The sequence below is a fragment of the Athene noctua genome, chromosome 4, assembly GCF_965140245.1.
Source record: "Athene noctua chromosome 4, bAthNoc1.hap1.1, whole genome shotgun sequence".
NCBI classification, from domain to species: Eukaryota; Metazoa; Chordata; class Aves; order Strigiformes; family Strigidae; genus Athene; species Athene noctua.
The window spans coordinates 42,485,183-42,504,813 of record NC_134040.1 but is presented as its reverse complement, the minus strand read 5'-3'; the positions used below and the strand labels follow the sequence as shown (position 1 = coordinate 42,504,813).

At 38.8% G+C, this 19,631-nt stretch overlaps 2 protein-coding genes across 7 annotated transcripts in view; one reads left to right on the top strand and one right to left on the bottom strand.

Moving 5' to 3' along the window:
- Window positions 1–9,633, bottom strand: part of SCLT1 (sodium channel and clathrin linker 1) — a 49,028-nt gene extending 39,395 nt beyond the window's left edge. For 3 of the 5 annotated variants that reach the window (XR_012633564.1, XM_074905099.1, XM_074905102.1), the window contains exons 1-8: window positions 9,529–9,633; window positions 9,163–9,255; window positions 6,037–6,104; window positions 5,288–5,340; window positions 4,328–4,397; window positions 3,204–3,259; window positions 2,691–2,823; window positions 1,392–1,514 (exon numbers count right to left, since the gene is read on the bottom strand). Coding sequence is in view for 4 of the 5 variants with exons in the window: in XM_074905099.1 (XP_074761200.1) it covers window positions 1,392–1,514; window positions 2,691–2,823; window positions 3,204–3,259; window positions 4,328–4,397; window positions 5,288–5,340; window positions 6,037–6,104; window positions 9,163–9,196 (537 nt within the window). In the remaining variant the exon portion in view is untranslated. Of the gene's footprint in view, window positions 1–1,391; window positions 1,515–2,073; window positions 2,651–2,690; window positions 2,824–3,203; window positions 3,260–4,327; window positions 4,398–5,287; window positions 5,341–6,036; window positions 6,105–9,162; window positions 9,256–9,528 lie in introns of those variants that run through there. The other 2 variants (XM_074905101.1, XM_074905100.1) reach the window with 2 other exon arrangements.
- Window positions 9,634–9,703: 70 nt separating this feature from the next.
- C4H4orf33 (chromosome 4 C4orf33 homolog) lies at window positions 9,704–18,769 on the top strand. Of its 2 annotated transcripts, XM_074903894.1 has the most exons (6): window positions 9,704–9,721; window positions 11,947–12,136; window positions 13,960–14,020; window positions 14,201–14,252; window positions 14,364–14,563; window positions 16,223–18,769. In XM_074903894.1, the coding sequence occupies exons 2-6, from the start codon at window positions 11,950–11,952 to the stop codon at window positions 16,320–16,322; spliced, it is 600 nt and encodes a 199-aa protein (XP_074759995.1). In that variant the 5' UTR covers window positions 9,704–9,721; window positions 11,947–11,949; the 3' UTR covers window positions 16,323–18,769. The 2 variants fall into 2 exon arrangements, with proteins under 2 accessions (XP_074759995.1, XP_074759994.1); XM_074903893.1 differs by lacking the exon at window positions 9,704–9,721 and having other exon boundaries at window positions 11,941–12,136.
- The last annotated feature ends 862 nt before the right edge of the window (window positions 18,770–19,631 follow it).

The following is a 19,631-nucleotide window of genomic DNA, read 5'->3' as shown; positions in this document are numbered from 1 at the left end:
GCATATGCCAGAAGCCTATTCTATTGACTCCCTTATTTATTACATCCAACCCTTACAACAGCATCCTCTTTCATCTTTGCTTTCTGTCAATTCTAAGTCTAGTTGGTCTCATCTATTTCTATTTACCTTTGATAGCTATTTTCTGCTACTCCATTAAAAGCAAAACCTAAAATAAAAAAGTTTAACTGAAAAGTCATTTTCTATGGGAGACCAGCAATACTTAAAAATAAAAGGTAGCTCAACCTCATTCTTCTTACAATGGCATTAAAATCCACCAAGAATTTAGTTATGAACGGAAAGTGCAATCTGACAGCCCTAAACCCTCCAACAGCTACCAGTGAGTCTGTATGCTCTACTATGTGCATGTTACCAGTGACTAACAATACAACACAAGAAATAATCTAATGGAAGGAAGAGGAGCAAAACGTTGAGCTACACATAGATAAGAGAATCCTCATAACTATTACTTGCAATTATGAAACCTGACAGAGCACAATAGCTGTACAGGTATTTTTCCTGTTTCTAGGAAAAGAGCGTATTGCTGAGGTGGACAATATCACAAAGACCAAAAAGCAGTAAAAAAATGCCATATCTGTTATAGGGGGTGAGCTGTAACTGTGCCCACAAGTCTAGCGTACTTGAAAACAGAAACGTTCAAAAATTTGTAGCATCTCTTTACAGAAATGGAAATATCTGTAGCGAGGTACATATAGGTATGAAGTTTCTATTATTTCTTCACACAATGAGCATCTTTACATAGCTCATCAGAGCAAAACAGCTTTTATGAAATTTCCTGAAGGGTTTTATTGACTCTTCCGAAGGGCTGTCCCCAGAAACAGCAGAAGAGAAACAGGCTGCTGAACACAAGCTAGCATTAGAAGAATACTGGTGAACTTGAATCTTCACCTGTTTACACACACTTCTTTACTGAATGACAACAGGAAATAGGCTATTTTCCCACTACCCCACTATGATCTAACAGAGAAAATTCAGGATTCAAACATCAGAGAAAACATGAAAGACTTCTACCTTAGAATTCAGACATCTTTAGCAGCTTTTTAAGATGTTGAATTTCCAACCATGTGATCAAACACAATTATTTATGTGCATATGCATATCTGGTGCACATATATGTATCTAGGCACTGACTCGGTGCATTCCCCAAGTTCCTGTCCATATATTTCAAAACCAGAATTTTTCCAATCGTAACAATGCATTTAGCTGAGGAATCAGTGACCACATTATGTCCACTCAACTTCACATGACTGTTATGGAAAATACTTAACAGGACTAGTAGAACCCCCCCACTTCATTTTAATTACACACAGACCCAGAATCTCAACAGTATAGAAAAACATTTCAAAATTAACAACAATATACATGAAAATTACTTTCTGCTTTTGCTTTTCAGTCACGTGAATCTGCGTTTCAGTCCCACGCGCCTCATACTGCTGCTGGAGTCGATCATGCTCCTGTAATACAGTCTGCCAGAGCTCTATTGCTTGTTGTTTTTCCTAAGTTACAGAACAATGGTTTGCACAAAATATTATATTATAGCACATATACCTTCATCATTGTCTAAAAAGAGAAGTCTTAACTTCTATTTTGAAGAAATGCCATTTTCTGTACTTTTCTCTGCACACGTTACAACTACACAGACAAAATAACAAATTCAGATGCAGAAAAACAGATGCTTACAAGTTCAATTTCCACCAATTTTATAGCTCAAACTTTTATAGCCATTTACTGTAGGCCTACAGCACATAATACTCAAATACCAAAGTTCAGCTGTCAATTTAACTTCAACTTAATTATACTCAACAGGGTTGATACATCGTTTTAATAAGCTCAACAAAATGTGCTTATTTTTTCTGATTTAAATATTATTTTTGCTACCCCACATATACTTGCTTCCTCATATCACATTACAGTGTTTTTGATTAAAATGACAAGTTACTACAAAAACTTGAATTGAACAAAGTATTTCATTAATTTCCTAGTCAGGAATTCAATATAAAGATCAAGTCATCTAGGTAAAGTTACAGACACAAGTTAATATGAAAAACTTCTTACATGAACTCCCTTCAGGTCTTTAAGTTGAAAGTATAAGTATGTGGGAGACAGGCAAGTCGACATCGGCCTGTCAGCTCTGTGCAGCCCCTGAGAAGCAGCTAGGCTTTGATGAGAAACAGGCCTTGGGAGAAAGATAAGAAACTGCCAAGTTGTGCCAAGGTGGCAGGGAAAAACAACGGACAGCTGCAACACTGAACTGTGGAAAAGCACTGAACTGTGAGAAGTTACCACCGCGTGAACAAGAAGGTGATTGGTCTGCACAGCATGTGTTAGAGTGGTCTTATGCTGATAGGAGAAAAGGTTGATAACTGTCTAATTGCTGATTTGCTAATTATGAAGTAAGAGCTTTAACAAGAACATAAGTATGTACTATTGTAAGAGGAAAATATATAAGGAAAGAAGATGGCCCCTGCCCTGCAGAAAGATGAACACTTTGACTCGTTATTTTGGCCAATACATAAGTACTTGTTTCTTTAGCTACAGAGAATTCAGAGGGCCTCAGAACAGTCTCAAGAAACTCTGAACAAATGAGTTCTGAACCAAGAAATAAAACAGTGTTCCCTAATCTGACAAGGCACAAGAGAAATAAAGCAGTACAAATGTTTCATCTCACACACTTGATTCACCAGCTGTAGTTGTTCTTGAAGGTTTCTCACTATGCCTTCATCTGCAGGAATATCGGTTTCCAGAGGCATGAAAGGAAAAGCCTCCAGTTGCTTCTCAAGAGCGTCTTTCAACTCTGCATGCAGACTGAAATTCAAAGAACCAAGCTCAGCCAAGTATCGATGTAACAGGGGATTTTTTTTGACAACTGAAGCATACTGCACCTTAAATCTGTACATACTATTTACTTCTAAGTCATATTTAAATCTATTAAGTTACATTCTATAAACACAACAGACAGTGTGAAATAGTTTAATACCTATTTCTTTTTGAGATATGGTTACATCACCTACCCTGGTGCTGTAATCTATATTAAACACTTAAAGACCCTAACATTAAGCTCCCAAGTATGAAATCTTCAGCCATTAAACAGATTCAAAAGACTTCACGGTCCTATAAAAAAAAGCTTTTTAAGGTATAGAAATCAATAAAACCAAAAGTAGTAATAAGGCAGTGCAATTACTTACTTTTCATTTTCCTTGGCGACTTGTTCAAATTTTAGTCTCATCTCCCTCATTTGCTCCTAACACAAAAACATGCAAGAGTAAGCACTCATTTAAGTGATTCATACTCTAAAAGATGGACAATCCAATTCAGCGTAATACAGTAAAGAAAAATCACTTTCTTTTTTAAGGAAAGTCACATGGTGCCACTTAAATTAAACTGCTGCTAAGTACTGTTATACCGAAGCATTCAGAAGTTATTATCAGCATTAAACTTACCTTTTGAAATTCTTATAGCTTTTACAGGTGGATTTTTAATTAACTCAAGGTTTTTTAGGGATAGGGTAGATAACTCATCTTTTATGCAGTAAGCATTTGAAAAAAAGGTTTAGGAATTAACTGAGGAGAAACTTCACTTACATGAGTCAGATAGACTGTTTTGTTAACTAAATAGTGCAACAAAACCATAGTGCCTTCTGAAATTGGCCAAGCTTGGAGACTGTATTTACAGAATTTTTATGATGGACAGATCAAACAAATTAAGTACATTAAACCAAAACCAGAGCATAACTACCACTTGTAGTTCACAAGTAAAAATTGCTTTCTGTATGCTACAGGTTTTAATTATTAAACATATCACTTTGCTTTTTGGTGATCATACGAAGCATTAAAAAGTTTAATTTTTCTGTAGTTGAAAGGAGGACGATCCTCCTACAGCTCAGCCTCCACGATAATAAACATTAAAGAATTAATAAGAATGAAGAAGGCTGGGTGTACCAACACTTGAAAGACTTAGCAGCACTGCACAGCCAAGATCAGACCTGTTAGGAGAGAGGCAAACAGGTGCCTTGTCTCAATGTCACCCAGAAAAATACCTGCAACTGTATCAGAATACCTAGAGAAGTAAAGCATGCATGTTTCATTTCACATCACTGATTCTCCAAACACATGGTAAACTACCATTTGGACAATCTCCCAACCTTGTCATAAAAAGCTCTCTGTTCATTCATTTGAGGAGTCTGCAGTTCAGCAAGTTTGTGAAGAATGGTGCAGGCATGCTTTCCTTTATTGACAAAAGCTAATGGCCTAGATGTTAATACTATAAAATGCTAAGAATATACAGTCTGAAATGTTAGGAACATCCATACCTGATAAAGCTGCAGCTGTTCTCTCATTTCTTCCAATTGTTTATCATACTCTGTGATTAGAATTGACAAGCTAAAAAGTTGAAAAACATAAGTAGAAAAAATTTTGTAAATGCTAAAACATTGTTCTGATCACGAACTAGTTTTAAAGAATTCTTGATCTAGAGAACAGAACAAAACAGTCACTCTTCTTCACCAGAATCAAATTAATAAGTTTAATTACTACTTCTAAAGTATGATCATTAACAGCAGATTTCCTGCATAACTAGAACACGGGACACTATAAATGAGCATTAATACAACATTAATATTTCATAGAGAATCCCAAATTATTAGACTAGACTTTGTTACTGCTTTCATATACAGCAGTAAAGGGGCCTATAAGACAATGTAAAATAATGTCCTCCTATTTATATAGTTTTTCCTAATATTTTTGTAAATCAAGAATAATTCTCTGAAAACTTTGTTATTTGTCTAGACTGATAATGCCTTAAAAGCTAACAAGAAAGGATAGGTTATTTTATAACAAAAAGTGACAATGATTATTAAACAATTTCCTAATATGCAACTGTTAGTTCAAGATTGTCAAATAAGCATTTTTAAATACATCCACCTGACCACAACAGTCAGCAGTTACCTGTGTTACCTAGATCAGTACAGTCTTATGTGCACTTTTGTTTATTATGTTAAAGTGTAGACTAGAAAATCCCTTCATTCGTATCTCATCCTTTATTTTACAGATGGTGGAAGAAAAGTCATGCATTTAATGTACTGAATAAGCAGAATAGTATCTATAAACAACGGCTACAGCAACACTTCTCCGACCTCCATTCACAAGTTTCCAGAGCTGTGAACATGTGTACATAAGACGAGGCTGACCTAGATATTTACACTTTTAAAAACGTATGACAATTTCTTTTGACTACTTTGTAGTATTCCTATTTATAATTTGAAATCAGTTACCTTTGGTCAATCATCCTGGATCCTGATATGCTATGACCACCAGGGGCATTTTTCTGTAATGATATAATTTGTGTATTAGTACTTGCACATGACTACATATAGTTTTAAATTTTTATATGCAACCCAAAGCTGCTGTTCCGCCTGTACTGTAATCATATGCAATATCCCACATGATCACTTCCAGGTTTATGTTCAAAAATCCTTGAGTCCTGGCTCAATTTCAAAAAATAGGTTTTTTTTTCAAGATGCTCTGATATAAAGCATAATTGCATCTGAGGAGGAATCACCTGGCTCTTTAAAGAACACTCAGAAGTTTGTGTAAGCGCTAAGTTCATTTCCATGCATCTCAGCATCAGGGAAGTGCTGATGTCCTTGCTTCTGCACAGGCTTGCAGACAGGCTTATAGTACCCCCATGAAAAGTTCTCTCAACACAAGACCAATCTATTTGAAAAGAGAAGTCTATAAAAGTGGAAAAGTCTACTAAAATAGGAATCCAGTATTCTTTCATACAGGGCTATGTTTGTCTGCATGTGACAAACTGCTGAAAATGCACCCAAAATACCAGAATCCACTGTTACGACAGTTTTATTCTGCTGTTGCTGCTTGGAACAACAAGTAACTCTAAGGTTGTGTGATGGAGTCAAAGCAAGGCCACACTGAAGTGGGTTGTGCACTATGTGTGCAAAGATGTTTGTCACAAAACCTCATCACAAAAATTCTTACTACTTCCATCCCGGAGTTCACATACCTGCTCAGCAGTAGCTTTCAAAATTTCATCTGTTTCATACTGTCCAAGTGCCATATTTAGCCTCTGATCTGAAAAATATCAAAGTTTGAGAATCATAGCTACAACATGGGCCATTATCTAGATAATCTGACTGGCAGTCAGAATTAAGTTTAATACATTTAGTGGTTTGAAGGCACAAAACATCATAAAATTATTCTATTTAGCACAATTATTTTAATGAAATTAGGACTGGAAAAAAGCCTACTAAGACTGTGTAATAATAATGATTTCCATTTCTTTCACATTCCATTTTTTTGGGGTGTGTGTGTGTAATTTTAAAAATGAAATTTCTGCCTAGAAAACCCACAAAAACACATACACATCTTAATGATTCACCAGGTCTAGTGCTGTGTGTTGAATTCAATCAGCTGGATGTTTGACAATTAACCTGTTGTTCAGAACTCAATCCTGCAGTTTTCAACAAACTTTCAACAAACTTAGGTCAAGAGAGCTTCACTGATAAATGGATCTGAGCAGTCCAGTATACCTAGAAGAAACCCCCAAAAGAACGAAGAAATGTAGTCTGTAAGAAGCAAAGCATAATGAATAATGAGATTTCACACTGCTGAGCTGGGAACATCAACTAAGGCATCACACATCCTTACTCATCTGACTGGCTATGGGGATTTCAGCGACTACTTGTACTACAAATGAAAGAACCAGCAGAAGGCTGGAAGGGAGAAGTAACAGATCTTTCCACTTGTTCATGGAGCGATCCTTGATCTAACAAAAACACAGCATAACCAGCCGGTCAGAAGAGGTGAACATCCTGCTGTATTCAGCACTGGTGTGGCTTCACCTTGAGTGCTGGGGGCAGTTCTGAGCCCCCACAGTTTAAGAAGAATGTGAAGGTCCTTGAATGCCTCCAGAGGAGGGCAACAAAGCTGGTGAAGGGGCTGGAAGGGATGTTCTGTGAGGAGCAGCTGAGGGCTTTGGGCTTGTCTAGTTTGGAGAAAAGGAGGCCAAGGGGCAGCCTCATTGCTCTCTACAGCTTCCTGAGGAGAAGTGGAGAGGGAGGTGCTGAGCTCTTCTCCCTGGTACCCAGTGATAGGGTGTGTGGGAATGGTCCAAAGGTGAGACAGGGAGGTTTAGACTGGACATTAGGAAGCATTTTTTGACTGAGAGGGTGGTCAAACACTGGAACAGGCTTCCTAGAGAGGTGATCGATGCCTCAAGCCTGTCAGTATTTGAGACATTTGGACAATGCTGTTAACAACATGCTTTAACTTTTGGTCAGCCCTGAAATAGTCAGGCAGTTGGACTAAGATTGTTGTAGGTTCCTTTCAACTGAAAGACTCCATTTTATAAGAATCCAAGTGACACCTTTGTAACAGGAATGGATAGAGAGGAAGAAAATGGAAATCAGGAAGGTAATGCATACATTTCAATTTAAAACATCTTGCCTATTTTTCTTGATGTGCATCCCATGGTTCTTTTCCTGGTTCTAAAGGAGGATATAGGAGAAAGACAGAGGACATAGAAAGGAGGTAATAGTAAAAGGATGCCAAGAAACAGGAAGGAGAAAGTAGCTGCCCTTACCAGCCAAAGCAGTCTGCAAACATCAGAGGCCATAGGTGCAAAGGGGGACAAATCTTAAATACCCCTTACAGATGTACTCAGCTTCAACAGTAAATCATTAAATGCATGCTGATAAGAGTCCCATGTATTTATTAGCTTATCACAAAATTATGTAACACAATGGAGAAATTACTATTCGTGGGGTTGGGTGCTGGTGAAACTGTAACTCATCAGTTCCTGAGGCTAACCTCTCATTATGAAAAACTTTTTTATAGCTACATATTTAACACAACAGATATTTATGCTACAACATTAAATACAATAACACTTATAGAATCTCTTTTTATGTATAGTACACACATTCAGCATTTTAAAACTTTGATTTCATATTCATGAAACAAGAAAAACAGCAATCCATATGTCAGACTTGGAGCGGGCCTCAACTTACGTCTCAGTCAGCATACAAGCCAACTTAAAATTTATCATGTGGCACCTTTCAAAATATATGAAGATTTTAAAGAGAGAATTAAATTCCTTGATAGAAAAGGCAACTCCTACCACTTCACAGGGAGTTTAGTCTGAGCTCTATTTAGAGCCTAAAGATTTATAAAATAAGAAGCTACACCCAGACAAATTAAATACCTATGAAAAAGCAAAATACCAATATTTGAAAATCCATCCTTTGTTCACATCACACTATAATAAATATGCATACCAAGCTCAATGAAGATACAGGCTTCTGAGTCAGGATGATCTGCTGGCTCAGAAGCTTTTTTTGCTAATAAGGTCCTTGGAACCAAGAGCTGGTCTTTCACCTCTGGCCACCTAAAGCTATCATACATAGTACCAATTGGAATTCTGATTATTGAGTGATGCACAGCCATAGCACTTTATGCACTGTGATGTTGTCCTACTTCCCCGCATGCTACCAAGTTTTCCAGCAACACTAACCAGTGACAGAGACGGTAACATTCTTGGGACTGCACATCAATCCATTCCCTATTTATAAAGGTATAAACTGTACAGAAGCAAGTTTTGCCAGGAATTTTCTGGTAAGTAAGTAAAGCGTGCCTTGATTCAGTCGTGTTAAGCTTACATTAGAATCATTAGAATTCTAACAAATAATACATAATGAAGAATACTGATTGTAGGCTATAAAGCAAATTGTATGAGTAACTGGCAAGACAGCTTTTTTGCCTTTCAGGCGTAAGCCAAGCATAGGAAATACAGTAGTTTCTTAACTGAAGAGGCATTATCACCAAAAAATGCATGTGTTTTCGGCCACTACCCTTACCAACAACTTCTAATTACTCATCTTCACCTAACTAAAAAAATCGTTTTGATGCCATCATTCACTATAGCAAACACTACAAGAGCTACAGAAGATAAGCCTTCGCTGCTACAACCATAAATAAAAAGGTTTCTACCCTCTGTAGAAACTGACCCCAGCTCCCCAGAGGACGGCCTCCGCTCCGTCCTTCCAGCAGCCCCAAGGCGGCGGGTAGGCCAACCCGGGAGGTGTCGGGCTGGCGGGCAGTGGCGGGAAGCCGGCTGCTCGCAGAACCTCACCTGCCTCTCCCTCAGTGCCGAGCTCAGTGGCCATCTTTCCAGCGGAAAGCTTCACCGCCGCGGAGAAATCCCCCTCAGGAAAGCCTGCAAAAACTGGGGGGAAAAAAGCCCGTTATTTCAGCCGTTCGCCACCTCCGGCGGGCGGATAGGGAAGGTAGGAGCTATTCGTGAGAGACGGAAACAGCGACTTGGAGAGACCCCCGTCACCTGCCGCCTGGCACTTCTTTCATTAAGTAAAACCGCGGCTAGGTGGGGTGGGGGTAGTAACCTCAGCCTCTGTCCCTCCACCCCTACCCCCTTCCCTCAGCCCACTGCCGCCCGAGGAGCACAGCCCGGAGCGGCGGCCGATACTAAGGGCACCCGCACCCCTCAGTGGCGGTTTCTTCGCTTCGCTCCGCGCCCCCGGCCCGGCCCGGCCCACAGCTCTGCCCTCAGCCACCAGCGCGGGGTCCCTGCAGAGCGCCGGCCCGGGGCGGGGCCGCCCTGCGCGCGCATGCGCGCTGGGGCGGCGGGAGCCTGAGAGGGCTGTGGCGGGAGCCTGAGGGCTGTGGCGGGAGGCGCTGCGCTTGCTGGGGAGCCGAGTTTCTTTTCCTTGTCGCGACGAATATGTGGAGGCGTAAGGAGAAACCCCTTGTTCAATTTCTCTATGGAATTTACGGGTTCATAGGAGGCGTTTGCGCGTTAAACTCCGCTTCAGGAAATGCCACCGCTGTTGGGGCGGGCGGGGGGGAACAAGCGAAACCGGGAACATGTTGGAGCCCTCTGGGAGCTCGTGTCTCTGTCTGGTAATGAAGTTGTAACTACAGTAAAAGCTTCTGTTTCTTACTCGGTTTCCAAGTTCCCCACAGTCCTCTTGGAACAATTAAGAAAAACACCAGTGTAATGACTTGGTTTTGCCCTTGTTACCAGCGTCGATGGGGTTTGGGGTGGAAGACGCAAATCTCCTCGGTCAGGTGGGACGAGAGGCGCGGGCAGCGCCCGGCAGCAGTGGCTGCCTCTGCCCTTGGTGGTGAGGGGTGACGCGGGGCCGGCTGGGGCCTGAGCGCCCCGCTCCGCTGCTCTGTATATGCGCTGTAATGACTGCAGGAGAGTTGTCACTCTACTTGCTTAATATAATTACTTCTCTCTATTTGTTTTAAACTGTGGATGATTTAGCTTTGCCTGTTTGAGTTACTACTAATGCTGGAGTATGAGCCCACTTCTGCTGGCTTAAGAATGCTGTTAGGGAATTGTTGGGTGACTTTCCTTCCCATGGTTTGCACGCTGTTTTCTTTCAACTTGTGTCATCTTGCTTCCAGAAACTTGTCGCTGGAGTTAGAGTGAACATTAATGATGGTAGAGCCGCTCATAGTTTCTAAGGCTATCCTAGGTCTCTTGAATAAAGTACATCTGATGCTTGTCTAGCATATCATACAGTTAAAATACTGACGTAAGAATTAAATTAGTTTTCAGTTTATTTAAATATAATCTTGTCAAAAGCAGTAGTCCAATATTTGACTTTCCTTTTTTACTGCACTTCTTAAATTAACATGTCTAATTACTAAATCTATTGCTTCAGATTTTCTCTAATCTGTCACAGTTTGCTGACATTGTCATCTCCTTGATGGTGAGTATATCTACTTATCTAACAACATTTTAGCTATTTTTCTAACTTGAACTCAAAGAGAGGAGGTCTGGTGCTTCTCAGAGTGAACATCAGTGCAGGGAAACTGTCTGGTGTGACTGTAGCAGAGGGTATGAGACACAGTGTGTCATAAGAGCAAGGCTGTGGCATATAGGGAAGTGTGATGCATGTGATTACATTCTGTCTCATGTACTACACCTGTTGACAACACCTGCAGACTGTGGTAAGTTATACTTGCCTTACTGTGAGTCCCAAGAAAATGGGTCTCTGGATAGAGGTGAAATAACCCAATTTAGTGTTCCCCACTGAAAGGAACATGGTTACAACCTAGTTACTGAGCTAGCACCTCTCTGGTCACAGGATTTAGCAGCATGTGGGTAGTTCTGAGTCAGGCTGCATACTGCCGGTTCCCTTCTTGTATGGTTGGGAGATGTGTAAGGGAACAAATCAAGGATTGCTTTTGTGGAGATGGGAAGCAACTCATAATACTGAGGAGGGGAGGGGTAAGGGGCCATAAACTTGTTGGAAACTGGGATCCACTGGTTCTTTTGCTCATTAAATAGGTTAAGGCTATTCTTAAGGTTGGTAGTGTTATTTCAAAGTAATAACATCTGATAGAGTGTGGTATTCTCTATTCTTGCTGCTCTGCAAACATTCAGCGTATTTAACAAGATGTGCTTGCAGGTTTCTTTGAAATCCTTTAGTTTGGCTGGTTTGCAGGGACTGCGAAGGAAAGCTTTAGCTGATTGTTTCATTTTCTTGCATCTCAGATTCATGAAAGGTTTTTCTCAATCTATTTTTTTCGTGTTACCAAATCATTGAAGATATGTAGACTTTTTGTTTGTCTGTTCTCTTGATAAGTATTTCTGATGGTTTTTGGAAAGTGTTTAGGTACATAGTTGGAATGCCTGAAGTTTGGTAAAACTAGTGATTTTTAACCATGGGGTATAAAAATATATGAAAAGCATTCATGTAACTGTTTAGTTGCTTTCTACAGCTAAACTATTTCAGTACTTCTGATGTCTAAAAACATGATTTGATGATTTACTTTGTACAAAAGTGTTGTTTTTTTTTTTTCCTGGCTAAGCAAACAGTGCAGCTGGTGCTGAAATGGAATCTGAGATCTTCTTGGACAGAACCTTTCTTTCTCATTAATGTAGTATATGAAGATGGAATTTACAATTAAGCACACATGGGATGGTTTACCTGTGAGCCATGAGCCAGTAACGATTGGGCTGAAGTCGGACAAGGCAGGACTGCTAATGGAAGTTAATGCTCCCTTCTTCAATGACCCTCCAGCACCCCTTGGAGAGCCAGGGAAACCTTTTAGTAGACTGTGGGACTATGAGGGTAAGTGTAACTGTTCTGATGCCAATATATCTGATTTGTGTAGGCACTGATAGTTAATATGCCTGGTCTTTGTTTAAGAGTCTGTGATGGTTATTTTTTTCAAATTGATATAACGATTGTGAGTGTATGACATCTAATTTGGTTTCTTTGGTCACAGTACTGCTTTTAAAGATCAGATCTGAAATGTAAAATAAAAAATTCATTTTCTCATATATCCTGAGCAGTTTGGGAAAGAATTTAGCTGTAATTACGTCCTTACCTTTAAACAGCTCCTTAAGTAACTAGAAGCATCGTGCTATATTAATCTGAAAACTGCCCCAAACTGTCTCAAGAGTGATGCTCTTTTTTGAGGTGATGAATTGATTTTCAAGCCTAGTACTGCTGACCGTAAGGTGAGTGATTGTTTTCTAGTAGTGCAATGATACAAATGACTGGGAAAAGAAGCAAATACGTTATATCATGTGGTGACCATAAAGAAATGGAGTCCAGTGAACTGGATTGATTTCAAGAATGGTGAGATTGACTCTTCCTGATCCTGTCAATACTGTAGGCACTCAAATTTAGTTTGTGGGTTACTGATATTACTTGTGGAATAACAGAGTCTAGACATATTTAAATATCAAAATAATTTTGGGGCATATATCTATAAACGCATTTGCAGTAGGTAAATAGAAGTGAAATCCTACAGATAAGGTCTACTTTTGCTTTAAGAATTAGAGCTATAGCTAAAGTATATGTCTATTTTAATCACTTTTGTAAAGTCTGTTTGGGGACTAGGAAGGTGTGAAACAAAGAAATAGCAGCTCATAAAATATGATTCAAAATTGTACCCAAATGGAACAGGGAATATTCTTGTAGTAATACTGTTTTCCTGTCAATACTGTCACTTTTGCCCATTGCTTTGAATAACGCAAGAATTTAATGTTTCCAGCAGTTCTCTACTTTCTGATTATTGAACTATTCTGATTAAAGCTCTACATAACAATGTTAGCACCTCTTTGATATTGTTATACTAAATAGGGTTATGTAAAAATAAAGTCACCAGTCATATCTAATCATAATTCTAACTAAAGCTTTCTAATGTAATTGCTGTGAGAAACACCATTATAGTTCTACTTTGTGTTCCTGAAAGGTGATTCAACAGTTACACATGGCTTTAAGGTACACCTGGTACCGCAATCCCTGTCCAAAGTATCAGCCATCCACAGGGAAATAACATTTAAGAGCTAAACACTTCCCTACTATTTTTGGGATTTAGTAGTTTTAGTTTTGGGGGGTGTGCTCTGCCATAAGTGTTGTTCCTTTTTTTGTTTGGTTGGTTTTTTTTCTGGTCTCTGGTGCTCTGAGTCCTCAGGCTACCAGCAAACACAAGACTTCTGCACTTAAGTGCTCTACCTGGAGTGCCTGCTGTGAGTATGATTGACTAGGATCACTCTATCTTGGTCAGCTTTGTTCCCGGCAAGCACTCCAGGTGAAATAGCTGTCTGCTGATGCTTTTCTTACTCCATGGACAGCTAACATTAGTAGACTTGCCATATTTTACTGCTGCATCAAGATGTTTCCAAAGCTAGAATAGGTAAATTAGTCCAGTGCTTTATAAAGCTCTTTATGATGATAGGCATTAAAAATAAGAGCTCTTGAAGTTACAATTATGGCACAGCATTTGAATAGCTAGGAAGCTGTCAGTAGCATGTACACAGCTAGTCAAGCTCTGGCATGGCACAGGACAGAAATCATGAAAACAAAATTGTTTTAGTGGGATCTGAAGGTCTCGTCATATTACAAAATAGTGAACATAAAAGACTGACAGCCTTTTTTTTCAGTTGTAGAAGCATTTTTCCTGAGTGACAGAACGGAACAGTATTTAGAAGTTGAACTTTGTCCGTAAGTACAGCACTCTGAAAAATGTTAATTTGCATTTCCAGTTTCTTGTAAGATATATGTATGAGGAAGACTGGGAATAGAAATTGTTGTAATATGGCGAATGTACATATTTGTGGCAGAACAGTACACTAATACCTTGGTATCATTTTAACAAAATTGTGCTCTGATTTTTTTTTACAGCCATGGACAACACTTGTTGCTGCTGCTTTCTGGCAAAAGAAGAGTATGGAGAGTAAGTGGTCACATATGTTCATAACGTACAGAAAACCTAATTGTTTGTAGGTACCTGTTGCCTGATTGGAAGATGATGGTACCTTTTTTTTTTTTTTTCCTCTTTTAACAGGAAGAACTTCCTTTAGAGTTTGAGGTGACAAGAATGAAAACCAAATGGGAGGGCAAAGCTCATCTTCCGTGGAATTATTTTCCACCATGCATGAACAAGTTCAATGCATTTGCAATTCATGGTTCAGGAGAAGAGAGACAATATGAAGCGCTTCATCCTGTGCCTCGACATGAACTACAGGAAGGACAGAAACCAGATTTGTAAGCATATAATTAGCTTTTCTGTAGTGTGGTTGCAGTATTCTGCACTATACTTAAAGAAAGCTAATCTGATTTGCAGATCGAGTACTTTAATTACACTGCTTAGCCCCTGCTTCATTGGCACTGTGTTTTGTGTAAAGCATTGTGGCAGCTGTAATTAGTGCTTGATTTCTATGTTATCCCCTAGGTCCATAGAAAATGATGCATTCAGCACCATTGGAATCTGTCTTATCACCTTTCTCAGCAAACTCATGGATGGGTTGTTCTACTCTTTCCTTGCCTCCGGCATGTCCTGAAATGCCATTTAGTGTTAATTTCACCAGATAAATTTCCAGGAAATCACTTTTGCTTCTCCCCTGCTGTTCTAAACAACCTCAACACTACAGATGCTTCCATATTATGGAAAAAATCGGAAAGGCAGACTCAACTGAAAAGTATAATAAAAAGATACCCAGTATCAATAGAAAAACTAGAATATCTTGATTTTTAAATTGTGCTTACGGTCGGTTTATTTTCTTTGACTGTGAGGCTTGAGATGATTTGATAAAGTCTTCTTCTGGGCATTTTGAATGAATGAACTAGCTCTAGAGGGTACACTGTAGTTCTTATGCAAACTTGTTACTCAACATAATGACAGTCAGGTAAGGAAATTTTTAGGTAAGTCACCCTTTTTTGCCTTTATTTAAGAAAAACTTGGCTTCTGCAAGTGTTTATTTTGAAAAATGCTACTGCTAATAAAATACATTATCAGTGTTCTGTAAGAAATAGATACTTTGCCTTTTCTGTGGTAAACTGGAGAATGCCTGTAGTATTTTTCAGGAAGGGATTATTTCTATTCTTTCTGTAGTATTCCTTCCAAAAAAACCCTTGACTTTTTCAGATATGGGTAGTGGATGCAATTATGTGAAGAGGTTACTTCTTGCTATTTTCATTGCTCTTAGTTTGTCTTTACTCTTAAAAATTACTTCCTAACAAGGGATTCCATTTACCTTTTTAAATGAATAGTGTAGTGTCAAATGTTCTGCCTGCTGTTTGGCAGTTATTTGATGTAAGTATTAATTAGCAACTGGTTGCAGTGTCTTCCTTCTGTTGTTTCTGTATGGTAGCCTAAAGGAGAAATTCTTAGCAAGAACTGATTCAAAGTGTTTTGAAGAAAACAAGACTTGTGGTCATACAGAAAAAAATCTATTTAGTACCTTCGTTATCCTATTCAGTCTTCCTCTTTTCTGTAAGGAAAGGATAACCCTGTAATACGACTTTTCATTTGGTCAGAGTTGTAATTTTTTTATCTACTGGAGTGCAGATAAGTCATAAAGCAGGATATTGTTATGCTCTTGCTCTGACCACAGTTCTAGGCAACTTAAGCTGAGGGAGTTTAAAAGGTGAGCACTTTGTTACCTTCACTTTATGCTGTGCGGTACTTCCTCATAGCTGAGGATTTTGCCCTGTGTTTTCCAATACTAGATTTTCAGAAACACGGTAGTGTGTTTTATTTATAAACTCAAGATTTGGAAGATGAACACATGGAATGCTAATTACATTCCTATCCAAGAAAACCTGAAAATAAAGATTAATTAAACCTATTGAGAATACTGCCTTTTATTAAGACACATGCTACAAGACTTACAACTTTTTTGTTTATTTCTCCTATCTTTGCAGTCATCGCCTGGAATTTTTCAAGGATTTGAACCTGAAAGGTCTACTGGGAGAAGACTGGCAGCAGCCTGAATCAGATATATGGAAGTGTCTCACTAATTAAATGGATTGAGACATATATTTTTATAGCATTAGGGTTGGATGAAGCTGTGTGGAAACAACTTATTCATTCTGAGAGGAGTTTGTAAACATCAGATTTCCTTGACACCAAAATCACTGATCAATTTTAAAACCAACTGTAAAGTATCTGGGCCAGCTGATTCTAAATGTATGAAGTATGCAAAGGCTTGTGTTTCAGTTCAGCTGGGGTGTGCAGGTTTTCATCCGTGCAAGAGATGAATCTGCTCCTACCAACGAAGGGTAAAAAATGCTAAAATTACAACTGTGTTTTCACAAGAACTCTAAGCCTGACAAGGCCAGTATCTGGCTTAGAATCATTCAGTTTCCTGTAGTTGCTGCATTTCTCCTGTGTTTGGTGCTTGTTTGTTTCTCTGATGTTGAATGAGATTATGTGCCTAAATTTTTTGATTGCAATCAGGAGAAAGAATGCCTCCTTCAGGAACAGAAAAGAGTATAGCTATCATGGCATTCTGTGGCCCAGTATTTGCACTGCAAGATGCTGTGGAGATATAAAACTATCCTTTCCTGTATCTTCCTACACCTGAAGTTTTCCCTTGCAATAGTGCTGAAGGGGGAGCTTAATCTGCTTTTATTAGCAGTCCTCTGCTTCAAATTATGTGGAATTCCTAGTGATATTTAGAGGATAGATTTACAGAAGGTTTTATATGTTCTAGGAAATGTTTCTGGGACAAATAATGTTCAGTAAAACCTTTTGATACAGTTGTGTGCCTGCAAAAGCTTGTTTGTTTCAAGACCTTGTCACATCACCTTAAGGATTCAGCTCAGACATAAGAGAATTTTGTTTGCATGCCACCTAACGTTGGAAGTACTCTACTGGTATGTGCCTACATTTTCTACATATGGGCATGAATCTCTTCAACTGAATACTGTTAGGTGGTGACATCTAATCTGTAAACTCTTATACGATTTACAAATGCGATGTTCCTTTTTTGTCTAGCATAGTAAGTGCTGCTTGGTTGTGGCTGCTGACTTGACCTTACATAAATTAGCTTAAAAAATGGAACGCTTAGCCACTAACCACTCCCTACAGCTGAAAAATAGGTGACTTCAAAATCAAACCTCTTTGGTTTAGTTCAGAATGAGGAGTCAGACCTCAGTCCTTTACTAGAAAGAGGACTTCCTGCATCGTGTTGCAATGTCATCATCACAGGGTAAAAGGTGGTCATGTCTCTAGTTTTGTGAGGAAAAATTTTTTGGGGAGTCTGAGAAAATATGGCTCAGTCATAACTGAGGAATTATCTTTCAGAAGTTATGTTCTGAGGATGTGGTGCGGGGGTCTCATCCTTTTGGGTATCATTTTCTACTGAACAGTTTAGAATCCTACAAGTTCCTATAACGGACTGATGTTCTTGTAAGTCTCACATCCTGCTCAAAGCAGGGCTATTGTTGAAGCTAGGTGAGTTTGCTCAGAACTCAACTAGTTCTGTTATGAAAACTTACCTGATTGCCATTTCCCATGCTGCAACTTCTGTCCATTGCCTTTTGTCCTTTCTCTGTGCATGTCCAAGAAGAGTGACTTTGTAACTACCGATTAGGTAACTGAAGTTTGCTCCCCGTGGATTTCTTTAAATGTTGTCATTCTCAGGTTGCCTTCTGTGAGTCTTGTTATTAAATACCTTCCATGCAGATAATACTGACAGATGACTTAAAAATGTAACTTGGGTTGTAACTTGGAGGCAGAAATGTTCCCAGGCCTTTCTTGTTTATTTAGCTCATAAATGGTTCTAAAAAACTTCTGGGTAGCTTTCGACATCAAAATGCCTGTGAAGTATTGCACAAGACTGCACACTCTAAGTCATGTTACTAAAAGGATTCTCTGTTCTCTCCTGAGCTTGTATGCAGTAATAACCATAGTCTGATGGTCATGTTTTCTTTGCCGTCTTTAAATTTAATTCTACCTGTAAATTCTGCCTGAGAAGAAAGGATGGGTATATCCGGCCTTTGTGAAGAACATCTCAGTGTGATTAATGTCTGAGCTAGAATGTTACTTCAGAGGTTTTGCCTGGCTTCAGATTCCCTCCATGTACTTTCAGTTTTACAGAACTATACTTTCAAATTTAAGGATATTAGGCTTTTTCATATGCAGACTTTGACGTGTCAATGCACTCAGCCATCCAGTTGTTTTTGCTCTCTTTTAATTAGATGTTATAGATTCCTTGCTATAAAGTGCCATCTATTGAAAATTGTAAATATTGTACATTCAATCGTTTGGTTTCTTTTCTACTTTCAATCCATATACAGTTATCTAAAGAATGACATCAGTCTGAAATATTGAATAATCCAGTAAACGTTGATTAAAAATGTCTTTTAGATACTGACATCTCAAAAGCTGCTTTTGAAATTTTGGTCAAAAAAAAAAGATTCACTCAACTTTTAGATATTGTTTTAAGCAGTTTGTCAAAACAGTGCGTGCAGAAGTTCGAAATGAGCTTACTGTTTTTCTCACAAACGTTTTCACATGATGAATGATGTTTTTGCATGTAAAGAACAGTAAATCAAATTATTTATTCAGAAGCTTCATCTGGTATTCATTCCCACTTCAAACTGACTACTTCACATTTGACTTTGAATGCAAATTATAAACTTTGAGGGAAATAGATTACTTTCCCTAAATAAGTAATTTAAAGTAAAATAATTGTCTCTACAGTACAAAATGTAATGCTAGGTGCTTCTGAAAATGAGAATCATCACACTGACTTTACTCAAGACCCGTGCTACTCCACACTGCTATCAGTTGGTTCACTTGTATGTTTCTAAGCTTTAAGAGTCTGTTTGAACTGTAGGTGCTGGCTTTCATCAAAAGGTTTCCATATGGGTTCATGGACTGCAGAGTTGGAACCTGTGCACTGACTTGTTTCTAAAGGTTTAAACTTAAATTAATCCATTGGTAGGAACTTACTGTAGGGGAGAGTCTGTGCATAAGGCATGTTAGATGGAAACACAGTGTCTTGGCACACAGTAGTGAATTCATGGCTCATCAGTGGACAATCCAACGCTTGCCAGCATCACTTAAAGCTCCTGCGACTTTGCAGGGATGGGTATCAATGTTCATTGGTATGACATGCTAGTTTGTAGCTTTCTTGCTTTGATACGCTTTTAACCAGGCTCTATTTTACACTGTGGAGTCCAGTTGTAGCCGTCTTTCCTGAACTGCCTCTCCTTTCTTGATGACATGAGGAAAAGACAAAACAAACTCTATTCTGCATGAGTTCCATTTAAGTACATGTTCATTTATTATTAATCCTGGTATAGAAGGAATGTGATTCAATCC